Genomic DNA, 16,192 nt, shown 5'->3' on the forward strand with positions numbered 1-16,192 from the left:
AGGCCTCTTTCTGCTACACCAACCAAAGTGCTGAATCAATAGGCAATCTGATGCTCATCATAAAGATGAAGTATGAAAAAAACTCCAGCCAAGTCGCACTAAACTGAGGCCGGTCAGAGAGAGACATCAGAAAAATGTGAGATTTTGTGAAGGATAACCAGCTATGATAGGGCTGGTGTCTGTACTGTACGCAGTAATGGCTACAGCGTTCCAGCAGTACAAGCTGCACTGCACGCATTAATTTTTCATGCTGGCAGTTACGCTGCTGTAATGAATGGAGCTGGCCTGGCAGAGATGAGGGTCAGAAGAGAGGAGGGGGAGAGGGAGAGGGAGAAAAAAACATTACACAACAGAAATGAGGAGTGTAGAAACAGACAGAAGGGCGGGGGGGAGGGGGGGGCGGTAGGATAGAAAGCCAGATGAACTGAGGACCTCTGTAAAATATTCATAGTGGCATTTCAAATTAAGACAATTCTGAAATGAATAACTGGCTTGTATGCTAAAATGAGGACGTCCAGAGATGACATCTCAGCCGGTTCAAAACACTGCAGAGACACGTATCTCTGGTATGTACCAGTCGTAAAGTTTGAACACCCCTAGTCAAATTACAGGTTACGTGAATACAAGTACACAGAGAACACACTTAATTATTACACATTTCTTTTTTTCCCCCAATTTAGTCATATCCAGTTCCACGCACTAGTTAGGACTCCCCCAGTCACACGATACCACGAACACTAGGAGGGTGAAGGCTAGCACAGGCTTCCGCCGAGACCTGTGAAGCGCCACCGCATCTTTTCAAACTAATGTTCATGCAACGTCACTGGACAGCCGAATACGCTTGGAGGAAAACGCCAACCACCGGATTTGCCACGTCTGCTAACAGACGCCTGCACTGAACACATTTTTTTTGTTTTGCTCTAATTTAATCAGAGGTTCCCAAACTTTTCCCTATGACTGTTGCATCTTGATTACCACAGAAAACACAAACCCTCAAAACACACTTACAGTGGAAGCCAATGGACACGCACTGAAGCGAGAGCCCCTGCCCAATTTCCTTCATTAAAAATGAGTTCGCTTTTTTACTTTTTTCTTTTCTAAATAAAGCGAAATATGCTGATGGCAATCAGCCATATGCTACAGAAGCAGCACACAGATTAGGTTTAAAAAACACTGGAATATTTCTTGAAGTTTGAAACTTATTTCCTCAGCATTGGAGAGTCCTGGATGACCCGGATCAGACAAAGGTCACCTCTCCATGTTTATTCTGCAAGGGGCGACATCTTTTAAGCCCAAGAGCTTGTTTATGTATGTGTGTGTGTGTGTGTGTGTGTGTGTGTGTGTGTGTGTGTGTGTGTGTGTGTGTGCGCGTGCATGCATGTGTTTGAGAGCAACAGCAGTGAATGAAAATGACAGTGATGGAAACCTCTCATTTTCCCTGTGGATGAGAGTGGTCTCAACACGAAATGACTATTACCCAGAGAAAGAGATGGAGAGGGAGAGGGAGGGAGAGAGAGAGAGAGAGAGAGAGGAGAGAGAGAGAGGGAGAGAGAAAAGAGAGCAAGAAAGAGTCAAAGCAAGAGAGTGTCTAGAGAAAGAGAGAAAGAGGAGACAAAAAGAGAGAGGGAGAGAAAGAAAAAAGAAAAGGAAGAACAAGAGAAAATGAGAGAGAAGGAGCAAGAAAAATAGAAAGGGAGAAAGAGAGTGGAGAGAGAAAGAAAATGAAGAAGAAAGAAAAAGGAAGAATGAGAGAAAGGGAGAGAGGGAAAGAGGAGAGAGAAAAAATAGGATATATAAGTCAAAGAAGGAAAGAGGAGGGAGAAAGACAGGAAAGAGAGGGGGAAGAGCAAGAGAGAGAGAAAAGAGAAAAGTAAGAAAAAGGAAGAAGAGGAAAGAAAGACGGAATGAGAGGAAAAAGAAGTACAAAAAAGGGGGAGAGAGAAAGACAGAAAAGAAAGAAGAAGAGAGAAAAAGAAAGTGAGAGAAAGAAAGAAGAGGGAGAAAGAAAGAGAAAAAGAGGGTATGTAAATGAAAGAAGGAAAGAGAGCAGAGTGAGGGAGGGAGAGCAAGAGAGAGTGAGATGGAGAGAAAGAGCATGACAAACAGAGTGAAAAGAGAGTGCAATAGAGAGAAAAGGCATGATAGATTGAGAAAAAGAGAGAGAGAGAGAGAGATAGAGAGAGAAATGCTCTCTGATGCTTTTAAGAGAATCACTCACTCTGACGGTGGTGTGAGTGTGTGTGTGAGTGGATTATGGATGTTCACAGTCACACACAGAGTAAACGCCACTCACACACTAATCCCTGGGGGGTGTGTGCGCTCACCTCTAGTAACTCATCCCCCACTCTGATGCGTCCGTCGCGGCTGGCTGGCCCCCCAGGGGTGATGCCCACCACGAAGATGCTCATGCACGAGCGGTCTCTGTTTCCCGCCAGACTGAGACCCAAACCCTGCCGGTCCTTCTCCAACTCCACCAGCAGCAGCTCCCCCGGCAGCTCCCCGTACTTCTGCCTGATCCCCTCTACACAAACACAGGACAGACAGACACTCAGCGTGAAGGACACACTCTAAACACTGACCTTTACAGTAATGCTAACAAAAAATATAATACATTACATAAGAACCCATACTGCACCTCCTTGTTTCTACGCTCACTGTCCATTTCATCAGCTCCACTTACTATATAGGTGCACTTTGTAGTTCTACAGTTACAGACTGTAGTCCATCTGTTTCTCTGCATACTCTGTTAGCCCTCTTTACCCTGTTCTTCTGTGGTCAGGACCCCCATGGACCCTCACAGAGCAAGTACTATTTGGGTGGTGGATCATTCTCAGCACTGACGTGGTGGTGTGTTAGTGTGTGTTGTGCTGGTACGAGTGGATCAGACACAGCAGTGCTGCTGGAGTTTTTAAACAGTGTCCACTCACTGTCCACTCTATTAGACTCTCCTACCTTGTCAGTCCACCTTGTAGATGTAAAGTCAGAGACGATAGCTCATCTGCTGCTACACAGTTTGTGTTGGTCATCCTCTAGTCCTTCATCAGTGGTCACACGACGCTGCCCACAGGACACTGTTGGCTGGATATTTTTGGTTGGTGGACTATTGTCAGTCCAGCAGTGACACTGAGGTGTTTAAAAACTCCAGCAGCACTGCTGTGTCTGATCCACTCAGACCAGCGCAACACACTAACACACCAGCACCATGTCAGTGTTACTGCAGTGCTGAGAATGATCCACCACCCAAATAGTACCTGCTCTGTGAGGGTCCATGGGGGTCCTGAAAACTGAAGAACAGGGTAAAAGGGGGCTAACAAAGTATGCAGAGAAACAGATGGACTACAGTCTGTAACTGTAGAACTACAAAGTGCACCTATATAGTAAGTGGAGCACGCTAAACATGGCACCAGTGCGTCATCGAGCCATGATTTCAGGCCCGCCAAAATTCCTGAACACAAAAATGAAGAAAAATAGTGGGACAGTCTAACTTCACGATTCAGTACTACACAGTTCACAGTCTTCTCACATATTTTCAGCAACTATTTTCTTACATGTATAACACTGTAGAGGGGGATTAAGCTCAGTCTGGATTTAAAGGACTGAGGATTTGGGCGTAGGTTTAATTTTTTTAATAAACCTTCGCTATTTGGGGATGGCTGAGTGGACAACACCTCACACTTTCACCTGAGCTGTTCAAAAGCAGCACGTAAGGCCCACGCTTTGGGGTTTTGAGTCCGTATGAGGAGGGAATTTTAAGAGGCTTTAGTTGGACTGTGTTATTAGGAGCGAGGTGGTGATGACTCAAGCTCAAATCATTTATCCAAGAAATGAAGAATACACTGCACATCTGCTCCAAATCATCTACTGCTGGGCTGCACTGAATGAAGTGTGGCATTAAATCTCTGAAACTGTCCAAAGCTATAACTCTCACACAAAATCCGCACCCATCGGACTGCAGCTAGAGAAAAGGCCTGGAGCTGGACAAAGATCTGTCAGATCATTCAAAGAGAGCTCCACTGAAAAACAGCATTAAATGATTTAGCATCTCTGAAAGAACACAAAGACTGCAGAGTTTTTCCCCCAAGACATGCTTACTGCTGTTAGCAATGACTTTGCTGCATCTACCGCTGAACGTCCACCCTGTTCTGTCGTACTACTCAGTCACTGTGAACGGAAAGTGAGTAGAAGATTGATAACATACATTTTCTGTAGTCAGTGATTTTATCAACTGCACTTACTACCCAATGTGCATTTACACAGCATTGCTCCTAGCTGACCGAGCTATATACTTGCTCTGTGAATTTCCCATTTGCTGCAATATGATGAGACTACAATCATGCTTCTGTAGCTCCAACTGCATCACACTTTTGAAACGCAACTCTATTTCTGGATTTATCCACAACAGGTGTCATTATTTATAGAAGTGAGCTGGTGACGTCTGCACAGACACGGTTATCTCCAATGTGTATCTAATGCAATTTCATGCAATCTAAACACACAGTAGTGGGAAAACCACAACACAGCAGCAAAAATTGATGTTCCATACTGAAGTGGACCTGTTCCTCCGAGCCCAGAATTAGCTAGCAAAGTATTGTTGTATCATCCTATCAACAATGTTCGAATAAAGAAATGTATCAGAGTATAAGTGATTAAGGTCACGTCAAAAGGTGACTTCTGTCAGAAAAACGCCAAAATGTACTTATGCACTTGTACCTTGTATGTTCTTATCTATACTTATGTCATATATGCACTTTTGCCCTTGCACTATCCTTGGTGAAACTGCAGCTCTCTTTTCGTTTACATATTTGCCTGCATATTGTGTTAATGACAATAAATTGCATTGAACTGAAAATGCCTGTAGTAGCTGCAGCCATTCATTTGGTTCTAGATACAAAACACATTAAGGTAGGAGATTTAAGGTAGCAGGAGATTTAAGGTGGTAGTGGATTTAAGGTGGAAGTGGATTTAAGGCAGCAATGATTTAAGGTAGCAGTAAAGTTAAGGTAGCAGGAAATATAAGGTGGCAGTGGACTTACGCAACCACAGCAACCACCTAGCAACCACCTAGGATACCATAAGAACACCATAGCTACCACCTAGCAACCACTTAGCAACACCACAGCAACTACTTAGCAACACCCTAGCAAACACATAGCAACACCACAGCAACCACCTAGGATACCATAACAACACCATAGCAACCACCTAGCAACCACATAGCAACCCCATAGCAATCACCTAGCAACAACCTAGCAGGAAGTGGGAATCATTTAAGCTGCGCAACCATCCGTTTCCTTCAGGAAATGCACATTGAGTTTGTATTACTGATGTTTTACTGATGAACGAACAAAATGACAGAATTTTGGTGGACTTTCCGTTTAAAATGCCTGACAATCTACATCAGTACAGGACTACATTCAAAACCTGGTTTATTTACAAAACAGCCCAGTGAAATCCATTGGTTTCTGTGTTGAATGAGTAACACAGGCTGCCTCTTGTTAGCTCAGATTAACTAATGAGCTAACTGAACTAACCAGCTTGTTGTCTTTTTCACAAAGTGTTTTCTCAGTGAACGATATACCAACATGTTACTTTGTCAGAGAACTTTCACTTTTTCACTGTTTCTGGACCTGGTAAAATGACCTTGGGCAGTTAGTGCAGCCGCACTGCATCTGGCTTCTTACTCGTGTCCTTACTAAGGCACCCTGGAGCAACACACTTACGCTAGGGCACTCATGTTTCATAGAGCCAGATCTAATACGATATACATGCGTAAATACTCTCAAATACGAGCAGAAGTGTCACATTAAATTTCAGTACTCAAATACTGGAAGCTGGAACAGTTAATAGAGTACCAAAGACTGGAGTGTCTGTCCACATTCCTCAGAGGCTCAAATGCCAGCACAGTTAAAGTTTCGATCACTGCATCATGTTTTCATCTTTAATATAAACTCATACACCACTTCCAGATACATTTGGAAGAGACATTTGGAATTTGCCCAGACCAGCATATGCAGGCCTCTCTCTTATCAGCGGCTAATAATAACACTCCACGAACCATCCAAGGACTCCAATTCCCATAAGTCATTACTAAAAAATGGCAGGTGTGCTGCTGAAATAACTCTCTTTGAGGTGCTCTGTAGATTTGCTCATCTTTCATAAGGCTTTCGTTGGATGGCCCTCAAAGGGCTCCAGTGAGGAGAGGAAAACTCTGAAGGATTTTTTTTACAGTCTCCAAGATGAATACCAACATCGCTCTCAAAGCAGGAAGGTGCCAAACCTTTCAATATGACTTCCACCTATATTTCCATTAATTGATAAACTTGGTAACTAAAATGTTAACACGGAAGTGGTTTTTACATATATACACACACACATATATATATATACACACACACACATATATATATATATATATATATATATATATATATATATATATATATATATATATATATATACATACATACACATACACACACACACACACATTATGACCACTTCCTTGTTTCTACACTCACTGTCCATTTTATCAGCTCCACTTACTATATGGGTGTACTTCGTAGTTCTACAATTACAGACTGTAGTCCATCTGTTTCTCTGCATACTTTGTTAGCCCCCTTTACCCTGTTCTTCAGTGGTCAAGACCCCCATGGACCCTCACAGAGCATCTGGGTGGTGGATCATTCTCAGTGCTGCTCGAGTTTTTAAACACCTCAGTGTCACTGCTGGACTGACAATAGTCCACCAACCAAAAATATACAGCGTCCTGCGACCACTGATGAAGGACTAGAGGATGACCAACACAAACTGTGCAGCAGCAGATGAGCTATCGTCTCTGACTTTACATCTACAGGGTGGACTGACAAGGTAGGAGTGTCTAATAGAGTGGACAGTGAGTGGACACAGTGTTTAAAAACTCCAGCAGCACTGCTGTGTCTGATCCACTCAGACCAGCACAACACACACTAACACACCACCACCACGTCAGTGTTGCTGCAGTGCTGAGAATGATCCACCACCCAAATAGTACCTGCTCTGTGAGGGTCCATGGGGGTCCTGACCACAGAAGAACAGGGTAAAGGGGGCTAACAAAGTATGCAGAGAAACAGATGACCTACGACAAAAACTACCAAACTATGCTAAAAATGACCAAACCATATCATGAACAAAGTTAACTCACATATGTGTGAGCAGAAGGCATGGTTATTTTCTCTGGTTTCGGCAGGTACTGCAGGTAATGTGTTGTTACTACATCACCTGCCATGCTGAAAGGGGTTACGGGTGAAAGGTGCCACTGATATCAGTTCAGAGGTTCCTTAGTCTGTTAGTGTAAGAAGCAGCCTGAGTTCCGATCTCTTTCCTGTGTGCAATGAAAACGTGCTCTGACGGTGTGCTGGTGAAGGATTAATGCAGCTTTTTTTTCTTATTGAAGGCAATACGGCTACCTCACCCTCACCCTACGACATCCCACAATAGTACAGGCTGTACTATGTACTGTATCTGAACTTCTGGTGAGGCACACCTTCTCATGCACATGAACACACACGTCACTAGGAAACACAATCAAGCTTCGATATTCTCGTCTGCCAGTTTCAGCAGCATTTCTGATTAAAACTACAGTAATCAGGCTGTGTGTGTGTGTGTGTGTGTGTGTGTGTGTGTGTGTGTGTGTGGGTAAGAGGAAGGGCTAACTGTGACCTTTCTCACTATGACAGCCCACTGCTGTTTTCATTTTCAATTTCCTTTTACTGCAGGGGAGCTCTTTACGGCTGTCACCATGTGAGTGGAGTAATTAAAAGGCTCAAGAGCCACATAAAACTGCTGGAAATGAAGGGATTCAAGAAGGAAGAGAGAGAGAGAGAGAGAGAGAGAGAGAGAGAGAGAGAGAGAGAGAGAGATGCTGTACCTTGCAAAGTAAACAGGATCTGCATCGGACTGATAACACAATACAGCGCTTATGATTTTATTGTGTTTGGGTTATTCGTGCATTGCATCATCACATCTTTAGAGAAGCCACTGTTTACTGAGACACAGTTGTACGCATATGTTTGACTACCCCAAGTCAAATGACATGTTTTGTTGAATTTCTAAATAAAGGCACACCCTCTACTAAGAACAAACTTAAAGCTGCACTATGTAAATTTTGGGGATTTGGAGACCTCTCTGGTGGAAATGTGTAATTGCATGCAACATGCAAAAGAACATTTTGTAACATGAGCTGTGCCTTGGACCCCTTCCTGAACAGATCAATCTGCTTTTGCAGCGTACAATTTCTTTTTATTTGCATTTGAGTCTAACATATTTAACAAATTTTAAAATGTGCCATAACTTTTACACAGGCCATTTTATGCTTTACTTTCTTTCTACATGTTAAATTCAGCAAATAAACAGTAACGATGCATTAAAATGAGCAGTTCTCTGTAAAGGATGTGTGAACTTAGTTTTACTTAGAAAATCAACAAAACATTATTTGATTAGGGGCACCCAAACTTTTGCATATGACTGTATTTCACAGAGCAAATACATGTTTATCAATAAACTGCACGTGTATATCATTACTGTCACAACAAAATCTCATATCCTAGAAACGGTAACTACGGGAAGAAAGAATGTTCAGAAGTTTTAATGCAGTTTTTGGAACATTTTAATTGGTCCAATTGTCATAGAACACAATGGAAAACAGCAGCCATTTTAAAATGGCATAAATAAACATGACAGCAGCAATATGGACGTTATTATATTAATGAACTGTACATCATCACAGTCGTAGCAAAACATTATCTCTAAAAGGCCAAGATAACATGTTCTTAACTCCCATGTATTTTAATAGAACAAGACTTGAAGCACTTTTGGAGCATTTCTATCGATCTATACATCAAGAAACGTTCACATAGAGTAAAGAGCAGCTGGCAATTTCATACAGTGTAAAAAAGATGAAAAAACAACATATGATGAAGTGTGAATTTACAGAAGCTATGATGTTTGAGTTTATGCTGAGCTACTACCAGCATTGTGGATTCTGAAGCACGAGAAAGAAAACAGAGTCAGGACGTGTAAGGTCACTGTATTGATCCTCCCAAAGCACCTCATTTTTCTCATTTGATCAGCATCTTGGCTTAAAGGGGTCTTCATCAGAGTTGAGAACTGTGCTCAGATCACCTGACAGGAAAGAGAGGAGGTTCTAAGACAATGAGTAAAAGTGAAAAAGCTCTTTCTGGATTACTTTTGATTTGTTGTTAAGGCTCCTCAAGAGTGTAGCCTGATCAGCCAATCTGATCACAGATCAGCATTTCTACTGCACCACTAGCATTTTTATTAATTCATGCCCTGAGGACAACCGATATATTCAAAAGATTTAGATGCAATCTTGGTGAGCTGGTGGTGGTAAAATCAAAGCCTTGGGACCGATCATTCTGTTAGATCATTACGAACAAGACACCAGAGAAAAGATCAATGTTTCGCTATGAAGGCCACTGGGGATGAGGAGAGAAAGTGAGGGCTTGTGATTTCTATCCGGGGTATACGGCACAGGAAAGGCTGCAGAACAAAGACTGACAAAGAGAGGGAAGAGGGGAGGTGAAAACTGACAGATGGACAGATGTGCTGACAGCAAAATGTGATCTTGATTGATGATGCTACAACAGGTTTTATAGATAGTTAAAAAAAAACAAAAAAACATTAAAAGGTCTTGGTGAAAAAGGTTAGCTGTCACTCTACAATGAAAGTTTCTTCCATACTCAGTCCAAAGGAACAGGTCCATATAAACAGGCTCCAACAAACAGCAGGTGGGGAGGTGGGAACAAGACACTAAGTTGCAAATAACAAGTCAGTCTCAAGTCTTCACACTTGTACCGAGTCAAGATAGTAGAGTCTCAAATCAAGTCCCGAGTCAGTGAAGGATTAAAATAAAAACTAGGTCAGCCAACTAAAACAACCGCTAGTTTAAACTGAATTGAATTGAGCTGAACAAAGTTTCCCAAAAAGACAGAGAAATGATGGTCAACGTACAAAGATGAAGTTGACATCTTTTTCACCAGCTTCTTATTTGAATTTTCCGTTCCACCTTAAATGGTGCAGCAGTCAGGTGCCGGAATGTAACTGCTGCACCATTTAAGGTGGAACGGCAAATTCCAATACGAAAAAAAAAACCTTCAGCTTTGTGGTGAATGTTGGGCTTGTTTTACCTGCACAAGCTGGTAACAGAGAGAACAGAGAGAGCTGTTTCTTTCGCTACCATAAGGAAAATGGTCAGCTTGCCTAGTGAGTTAAAGCGCTGAGTGAGGGCGCATTGATGCTGTTGACACTTTGCTTGTTTCCGGCTTAAGGAGGCGAACTTGAGCTCTAACGCTTCTCTTGTCTTCCGAAATAAAATAAACAGAGCACAAACACAGTAACAGACATTTGACGATGTGGCTGTTTATTCAATTTACGTCCGGAAATGAATTCATTCACATGACAAACAATCGACTGTGTAGAGTCCCGTCTTCCACTTTGAGTCTCGAGTCTTTCCAAGTCATGGCGCTCAAGTCTGAGTCAGAGTCACAGGTGGTGAAGTCAAAATCGAGTCTCAAGTCTTTCTTGATTTTCTCAAGTTGAGTCTGAAGACATCAAATTTATGACCCGAGTCGGATTCAAGTCCAAGTCATACGACTCAAGTCCACACCTCTGACAAACAGCATAAACAGCTGCCAATGACAAAGTTAAATCCTGCTCACTTCACTCAATCTTAGCTCAACTCAAACTCAGCTGCTCTGCAAGCTCCAACAACCAATCAGATTTCTGCCAAAAACTATGGAACTGGTCATTTGTTAGTGGAACTGGTGAAACTACATCCAAAGGAAGAACATTGCAGACATTAGCTAGTGCAAATGTAGTCTTATTCTGGTATTCTGTTCACCACACATGGATCTCTATGCCCTGAATATCAAGTTCAGGTCACTGTGTTGACTTCTGGTTCATGCCAGAGGGGCATGCATTAGCTAGGCCAAAGACAGTCACCTCTTAAACCTCATCCACATACTGATTCAATATAATGACAAACTACAAAACCCCTCTTTACTGATCTTCCACCACTGCACTTCTGCTCCTTTAAAAACAACAGTCATTCAGAATGCCACTGCCTCCTCTACTGACTTCCAGGCACATTCCAGGTAATAACTGGACACAAATCATCGCTGCACTTCAAACTTCTAAACCATGGTCCACAATTAAAACCTTCTATCTCGAACTTCAAGACTTCAGCAATGGACGCCTCCAAACTGAGACACTGCATTTTTGCATATTGATCTTGTACAGAGAGCAAGATCAGTGCTGCTCATCAAATGTAAAGAACATGCAGAACTTTAGTGTACTTGTGCCACTGCCCATGTGCAAATGTGACAAGGTGCTTTTTTAATAACCTCTGCTAAACCAGTCCAGGTTAGGGTTTGCAGGGAAAACGACTACGCTCCACTAACATCTACCTGCAGTGTACAAACCACTGAGCAGGTCATATCCGTGTTGGGCACGCAGTGTGTGAAAGTAATTAGAGCTCATACAGGCACCCTATAGAGAGAAACTGCTGGTGATCCAGGACTGCGGCTGCAGTCTGATGACATAAGTGACATCCATTAGGGAACGACTCAGACAGACAGAGAGAGAAACAAAGTGAGAGAGAAAGCAAATACGACACTTTCTGCCCACATAATAAGTACAAAACTGGCGCATGAGCCTAAAAGCACAGTATGTGGGCCGTGTGCATGGAAATAAGATTAGGTAAATCTAGTTGGTCTTGCTGGACCCCCAACAGCTGCATGGTATCTGTGTCACAAAGTATCTACAGGATATAAAAAAGCCTGCATTAGCCCACCTGCCTGCAGTGTCCACCTAGTGTTCACTGAGCTTGTTTAACCAAGAAATACATTAACTTTCTATCATACTTCTACTGCTACTGGTACTAATAAGAATAATAACAGTGACAATAATAATAATAATAATAACAATAATAATAATAATAATAATTTAAAATCTGATAAAATAATAGGACTGTTATTAGCATAATGATTTCTATTCACATACATGCTCACAAAAATGGCTACAGTTTGCTACAGTTACACAATCGTCTAAAGTCAAGAGTGTAAAAATATATGAAATAGCCACTCGTTTTCTAGCTGCTAGCATATAGGCTAATAGCACTAGCATTACATTACTCTGAGCTAAAGTTGCACAAACAAACATTTCCTAAAAACAGCAAATGACATCAAAACCCTATTCCTATTTACATTCTGGTGCATTTAGTGGGCATGTATTAGTGCTTGATGACTTCATCATCACCTAAAAGTGTGAAACAATGCTAAATAGCTCTGCTTTGTTTATACTGTAATGTGAGAATTTCTAACTGAAGTCAAAAACAGCCGTAGCTTAAAAGAACACACAGTACTAGACACCTGCCGTGTTACTGCACTCATTATCAGGAAGCGCTTTTGTTGCCTTTGTAATGATGTAATTCAACTGTGTTTCCTGCTTTCTGTCATTATTGTTGTTTAGCCCTACATTTGTGGTATAAGTATGCAGGCGACTGCCTCAATTCATTTAATAAGGGTCACTATGGCATGTGCATTTCAATAACAGGTGTCAGTCGGTCACTTAGTCAGTCAGTGACTCTTGCTGGGTGGTCCACCAAAAAGCAAAATCTTCTCTCTCCCTCACACATATGGAGTTGGAAAATCATGCCAAAATGGGTGGAGGTATCAGAAGTGTGGCTGACTTCAAACTCTGATTAAACCAGCAATGTTTCAGCAACTAGCAGCCTTATAATGTGCGTCAGTGTCTCAGGGGTGTTGGAAGACTTCCTTTCATGATAACAGCATACACAGTGGCTAGATAAAGGCACAAGCCTCGAACATGCTGAAATAATATTTACCAACAGAAAAACACTAAGTCTTGAGTTCAGATGTACAGTACAAGAAAATGCAGAGCAAAACTGCCTCAGTGCACCTTCAATGTGAGAGTGAAATCAATGTTATTGTCTGCTAAGGTCTTACACCTTACAAGCGCACAGTTAGCAGGCGGTCCTCTGAGCAGTTTGTGATTGGAAGCAGATATTGCTGTCACATTAAGGCCCTATCTAGCTGATGACTCTTACTTACTGCCAAAGCTCCATTTAATAGAGCAGCATCCTTCCAGCACAGCATCACACTATGGATAAAAGCATGGCCCTGTGTCTTTTCATTCAGAATATAATGGAATCATTTAGTAATGTAGACAACTGTACAAATGATTTCTTTAAATGAAGGAAAAATGCTGTTCTGCCCTACCTGGTCTATGTGAAAAAGTAACTGCCCCTTAGCCACTAAATCAACCTGGAAACCAAATTTAATTGACTATTGGGCTCAATTTCACTAGCAATACTCAGACATGATTACAACCAGATCTACTGAATCTAAACATCACTTAAACAGAGCCTGTCAGACCACATTCTAAAGAGAATCAAACACAGATACAAAACAAAGTCATTGAAATCTATAAGTCTGGAAAGGGTTACAAATTGCTAAGGTTCTGGGACTCCAGCGAACCACAGTGAGAGCCATTATCCACAAATGGAGAAAACTTCAACTTCTGCATCAAGGACTAATCTAGGAGGTCACAAAATAACCCAAACAGCTAAAGAACTGCAGGCCTCACTTGCCTTGGTTAGGGTCAGTGTAATGATTCCACAGTAAGGAAGAACTGGGCAAAAATGGCATCCATGGCAGAGCTGCAAGGCACAAACCACAGCTGATCAAAAAGAAACACAAAGGCTCATCTCGCATTTCCCAAAAAAAATCCAGGTGACCCCCCCAAGACTTTTGGGACAATATTCTGTGGACTGATGAGCCAAAAGTGGAACTTTTTGGAATACATGGGACCTGCTACACCTGGAGTAAAGCTAACACTGCATTCCACCATCATAACAACAGTCAAACGTGGTGGTGGTAGTGTGATGGTCTGGGGCTGCTTTGCTTCTTTAGCACCTGGACGACTTGTCATTAACGATGGAACAATGAATTCCGCTTTCTATCAGAAAATCCTGAAGGAGAACATCCGTCCATCAATCTGTGATGTAAAGCTCAAGCAAGGTTGGGTTATGCAGCAGTACAATGAACCAAGGCGCACAAGCAAATCCACTTCTAAATGGCTCAGAAGAAACAGGTTTTGGAGTGTCCGAGTAAAATTCCTGCCTTGAATGAGATGCTGTGGCAAGACCTTAAACGAGCAGTTCATGCTGAAAAACCCACAAATGTAGCCAAATTAAAACAATTCTGCAAAGAAGACGGGGCCAGAATTTGTCCACAATGTAGTAAAAGACTCATCACAAGTTATCGTAAATGTTCGACTGCAGTTGTTACTGCTGAGGGTGCCACAAACAGTTATTAGGTTTAGGGGGGCAATTACTTTTTCAGGAGGGTGATACAGGTTTTGAATAAATCTTTATCTTCAAAAAAAGAAGTGATTATTTAAAAGTTACATTGTGTTTACTCGTGTCGTCTTTATCTTATATTAAATTATCGGAAATATTTAAATGTGACAAATTAGCAAAAACAGAAGAAATCACGTGAGGGGCAAATAGTTTTTCACAGCACTGTTCATCATTATTGCCTTTGAATAATTAGTAAATTATTGCCTATTAATACCTGTCTAAATTCTGCAGATTCAATTTGGTTGTTTCGGTGTAGGGGACACAAAAACAATAAACAAATTTAAAAACCTAACACTAATATAAATATCGTTGGTTGAAACACTGGAATGAATTTTAAGCCTCATTACTAATACTGTGCTTTAATTTGAAGTTTATTTCATGATTTTTTAGCTCTCGAACACCATCAGCACAAATTACATGAAAACCTAGTCGACGCTGCTTATTCTCCATCAGACTGATCCTTTGCACATGGTGCTGGAAACACTTAGTTGTCCAAATGATAGAGGCTCATAAACTGTTTCAAATTAGATCAACTGTAATTACTGCCATTCTGCTTTTTGGAATAGCCTGCATCTGTACAGCTAGAAATCCCAGGACTCCTAAAGCAACAGTGCACACTCCACATCACACTCAAGTCATAATAAACATCAACGAACAAGTTCTGTTTAAAAATATAAACAAAATTATGAAGTAAATAAAACAGATAACAAAGCAATGGCCTAGCAACACCTTGGCAACCACCTGGGATAACATAACAATGGCCTAGCAACTCCTCAGCAACCACCAGAAATAACAAAACAATAGCCTAACAACTCCTCAGCAACCACCAGAAATAACAAAACAATAGCCTAGCAACTCCTCAGCAACCACCAGAAATAACAAAACAATAGCCTAGCAACTCCTCAGCAACCACCTGGGATAACACAGCAATGGCCTAGCAACATGTTTGCAACCACCAGGGATTCCATAGCAACACCCTAGCAACATCTACAAGAACTTTCCCCTTCTAGTTGTATTTGTAACCTTAAAAGAAAAAAATATTAGATTTCTCTGTAATGCTATTCAATGGCAAACATAGTCTCAACTTCTACAGTTTAGACATGTTTATTATCAGCATTGGTAGATATGTAAATGAAAATATCACTGGCCCAGAATTCTCATATGGATTCAACCCCCGATACAAAGACTTTTTTTGTACAGTAGAGATACCTAAACCACTCTGCAACTAAATTATTTCTGCAGGACTGTTAGATCACTTAGCAGATCAGGCTTAATATTATTATGCCTGGCAAATGAAATCAGGCATGGGCGTGAAAAAACAGTGAGATGCTTTTAAGCTATTTTATCTCAAGCCATCTTTTTTGATACGATATAACAAGTACAGCAAAGATGCAAAGACACTCATATGGCCAGGCCTGTTTATGCGCATGGCCTTATCCTTGACCTTGCATCTTGTACAGAGGCACTTGAGTTTATTATTAATCTCTTTCAGAGCTCACAGCCTGCTGCTCACAGTACAGTGGTACAGCACATAACGCTTCAGCTTAACTTTTTGTTCTGGTATGATCTGGAAGGAAATGAGTCTTTGTGTTCTGCTCAAAGGCAGCAACATTGGTAATGTGAATGCTCATCATGTTTTAGGGGCAAAATCACTGCAGCTGTGATTCTTTCCATAATACTCATCATTTAAGCTTTAGAGCCGTACAGACTGATGTCACAGCTGCTTTGTTTGTTATTAACAGTAGTGTATGCATT

At 41.4% G+C, this 16,192-nt stretch overlaps 1 protein-coding gene across 8 annotated transcripts in view; it reads right to left on the reverse strand.

The window, feature by feature from the left end:
- patj (PATJ crumbs cell polarity complex component) overlaps positions 1–16,192 on the reverse strand; it is a 195,877-nt gene that overhangs the window by 49,807 nt on the left and 129,878 nt on the right. For all 8 annotated transcript variants that reach the window (XM_036585852.1, XM_036585854.1, XM_036585853.1 and 5 more), the window contains exon 29: positions 2,325–2,521. In XM_036585852.1, coding sequence (XP_036441745.1) covers positions 2,325–2,521 — 197 coding nt within the window. The remainder of the gene's footprint in view (positions 1–2,324; positions 2,522–16,192) is intronic.

This window comes from Colossoma macropomum, unplaced genomic scaffold (assembly GCF_904425465.1).
Source record: "Colossoma macropomum unplaced genomic scaffold, Colossoma_macropomum, whole genome shotgun sequence".
Lineage (NCBI taxonomy): Eukaryota > Metazoa > Chordata > Actinopteri > Characiformes > Serrasalmidae > Colossoma > Colossoma macropomum.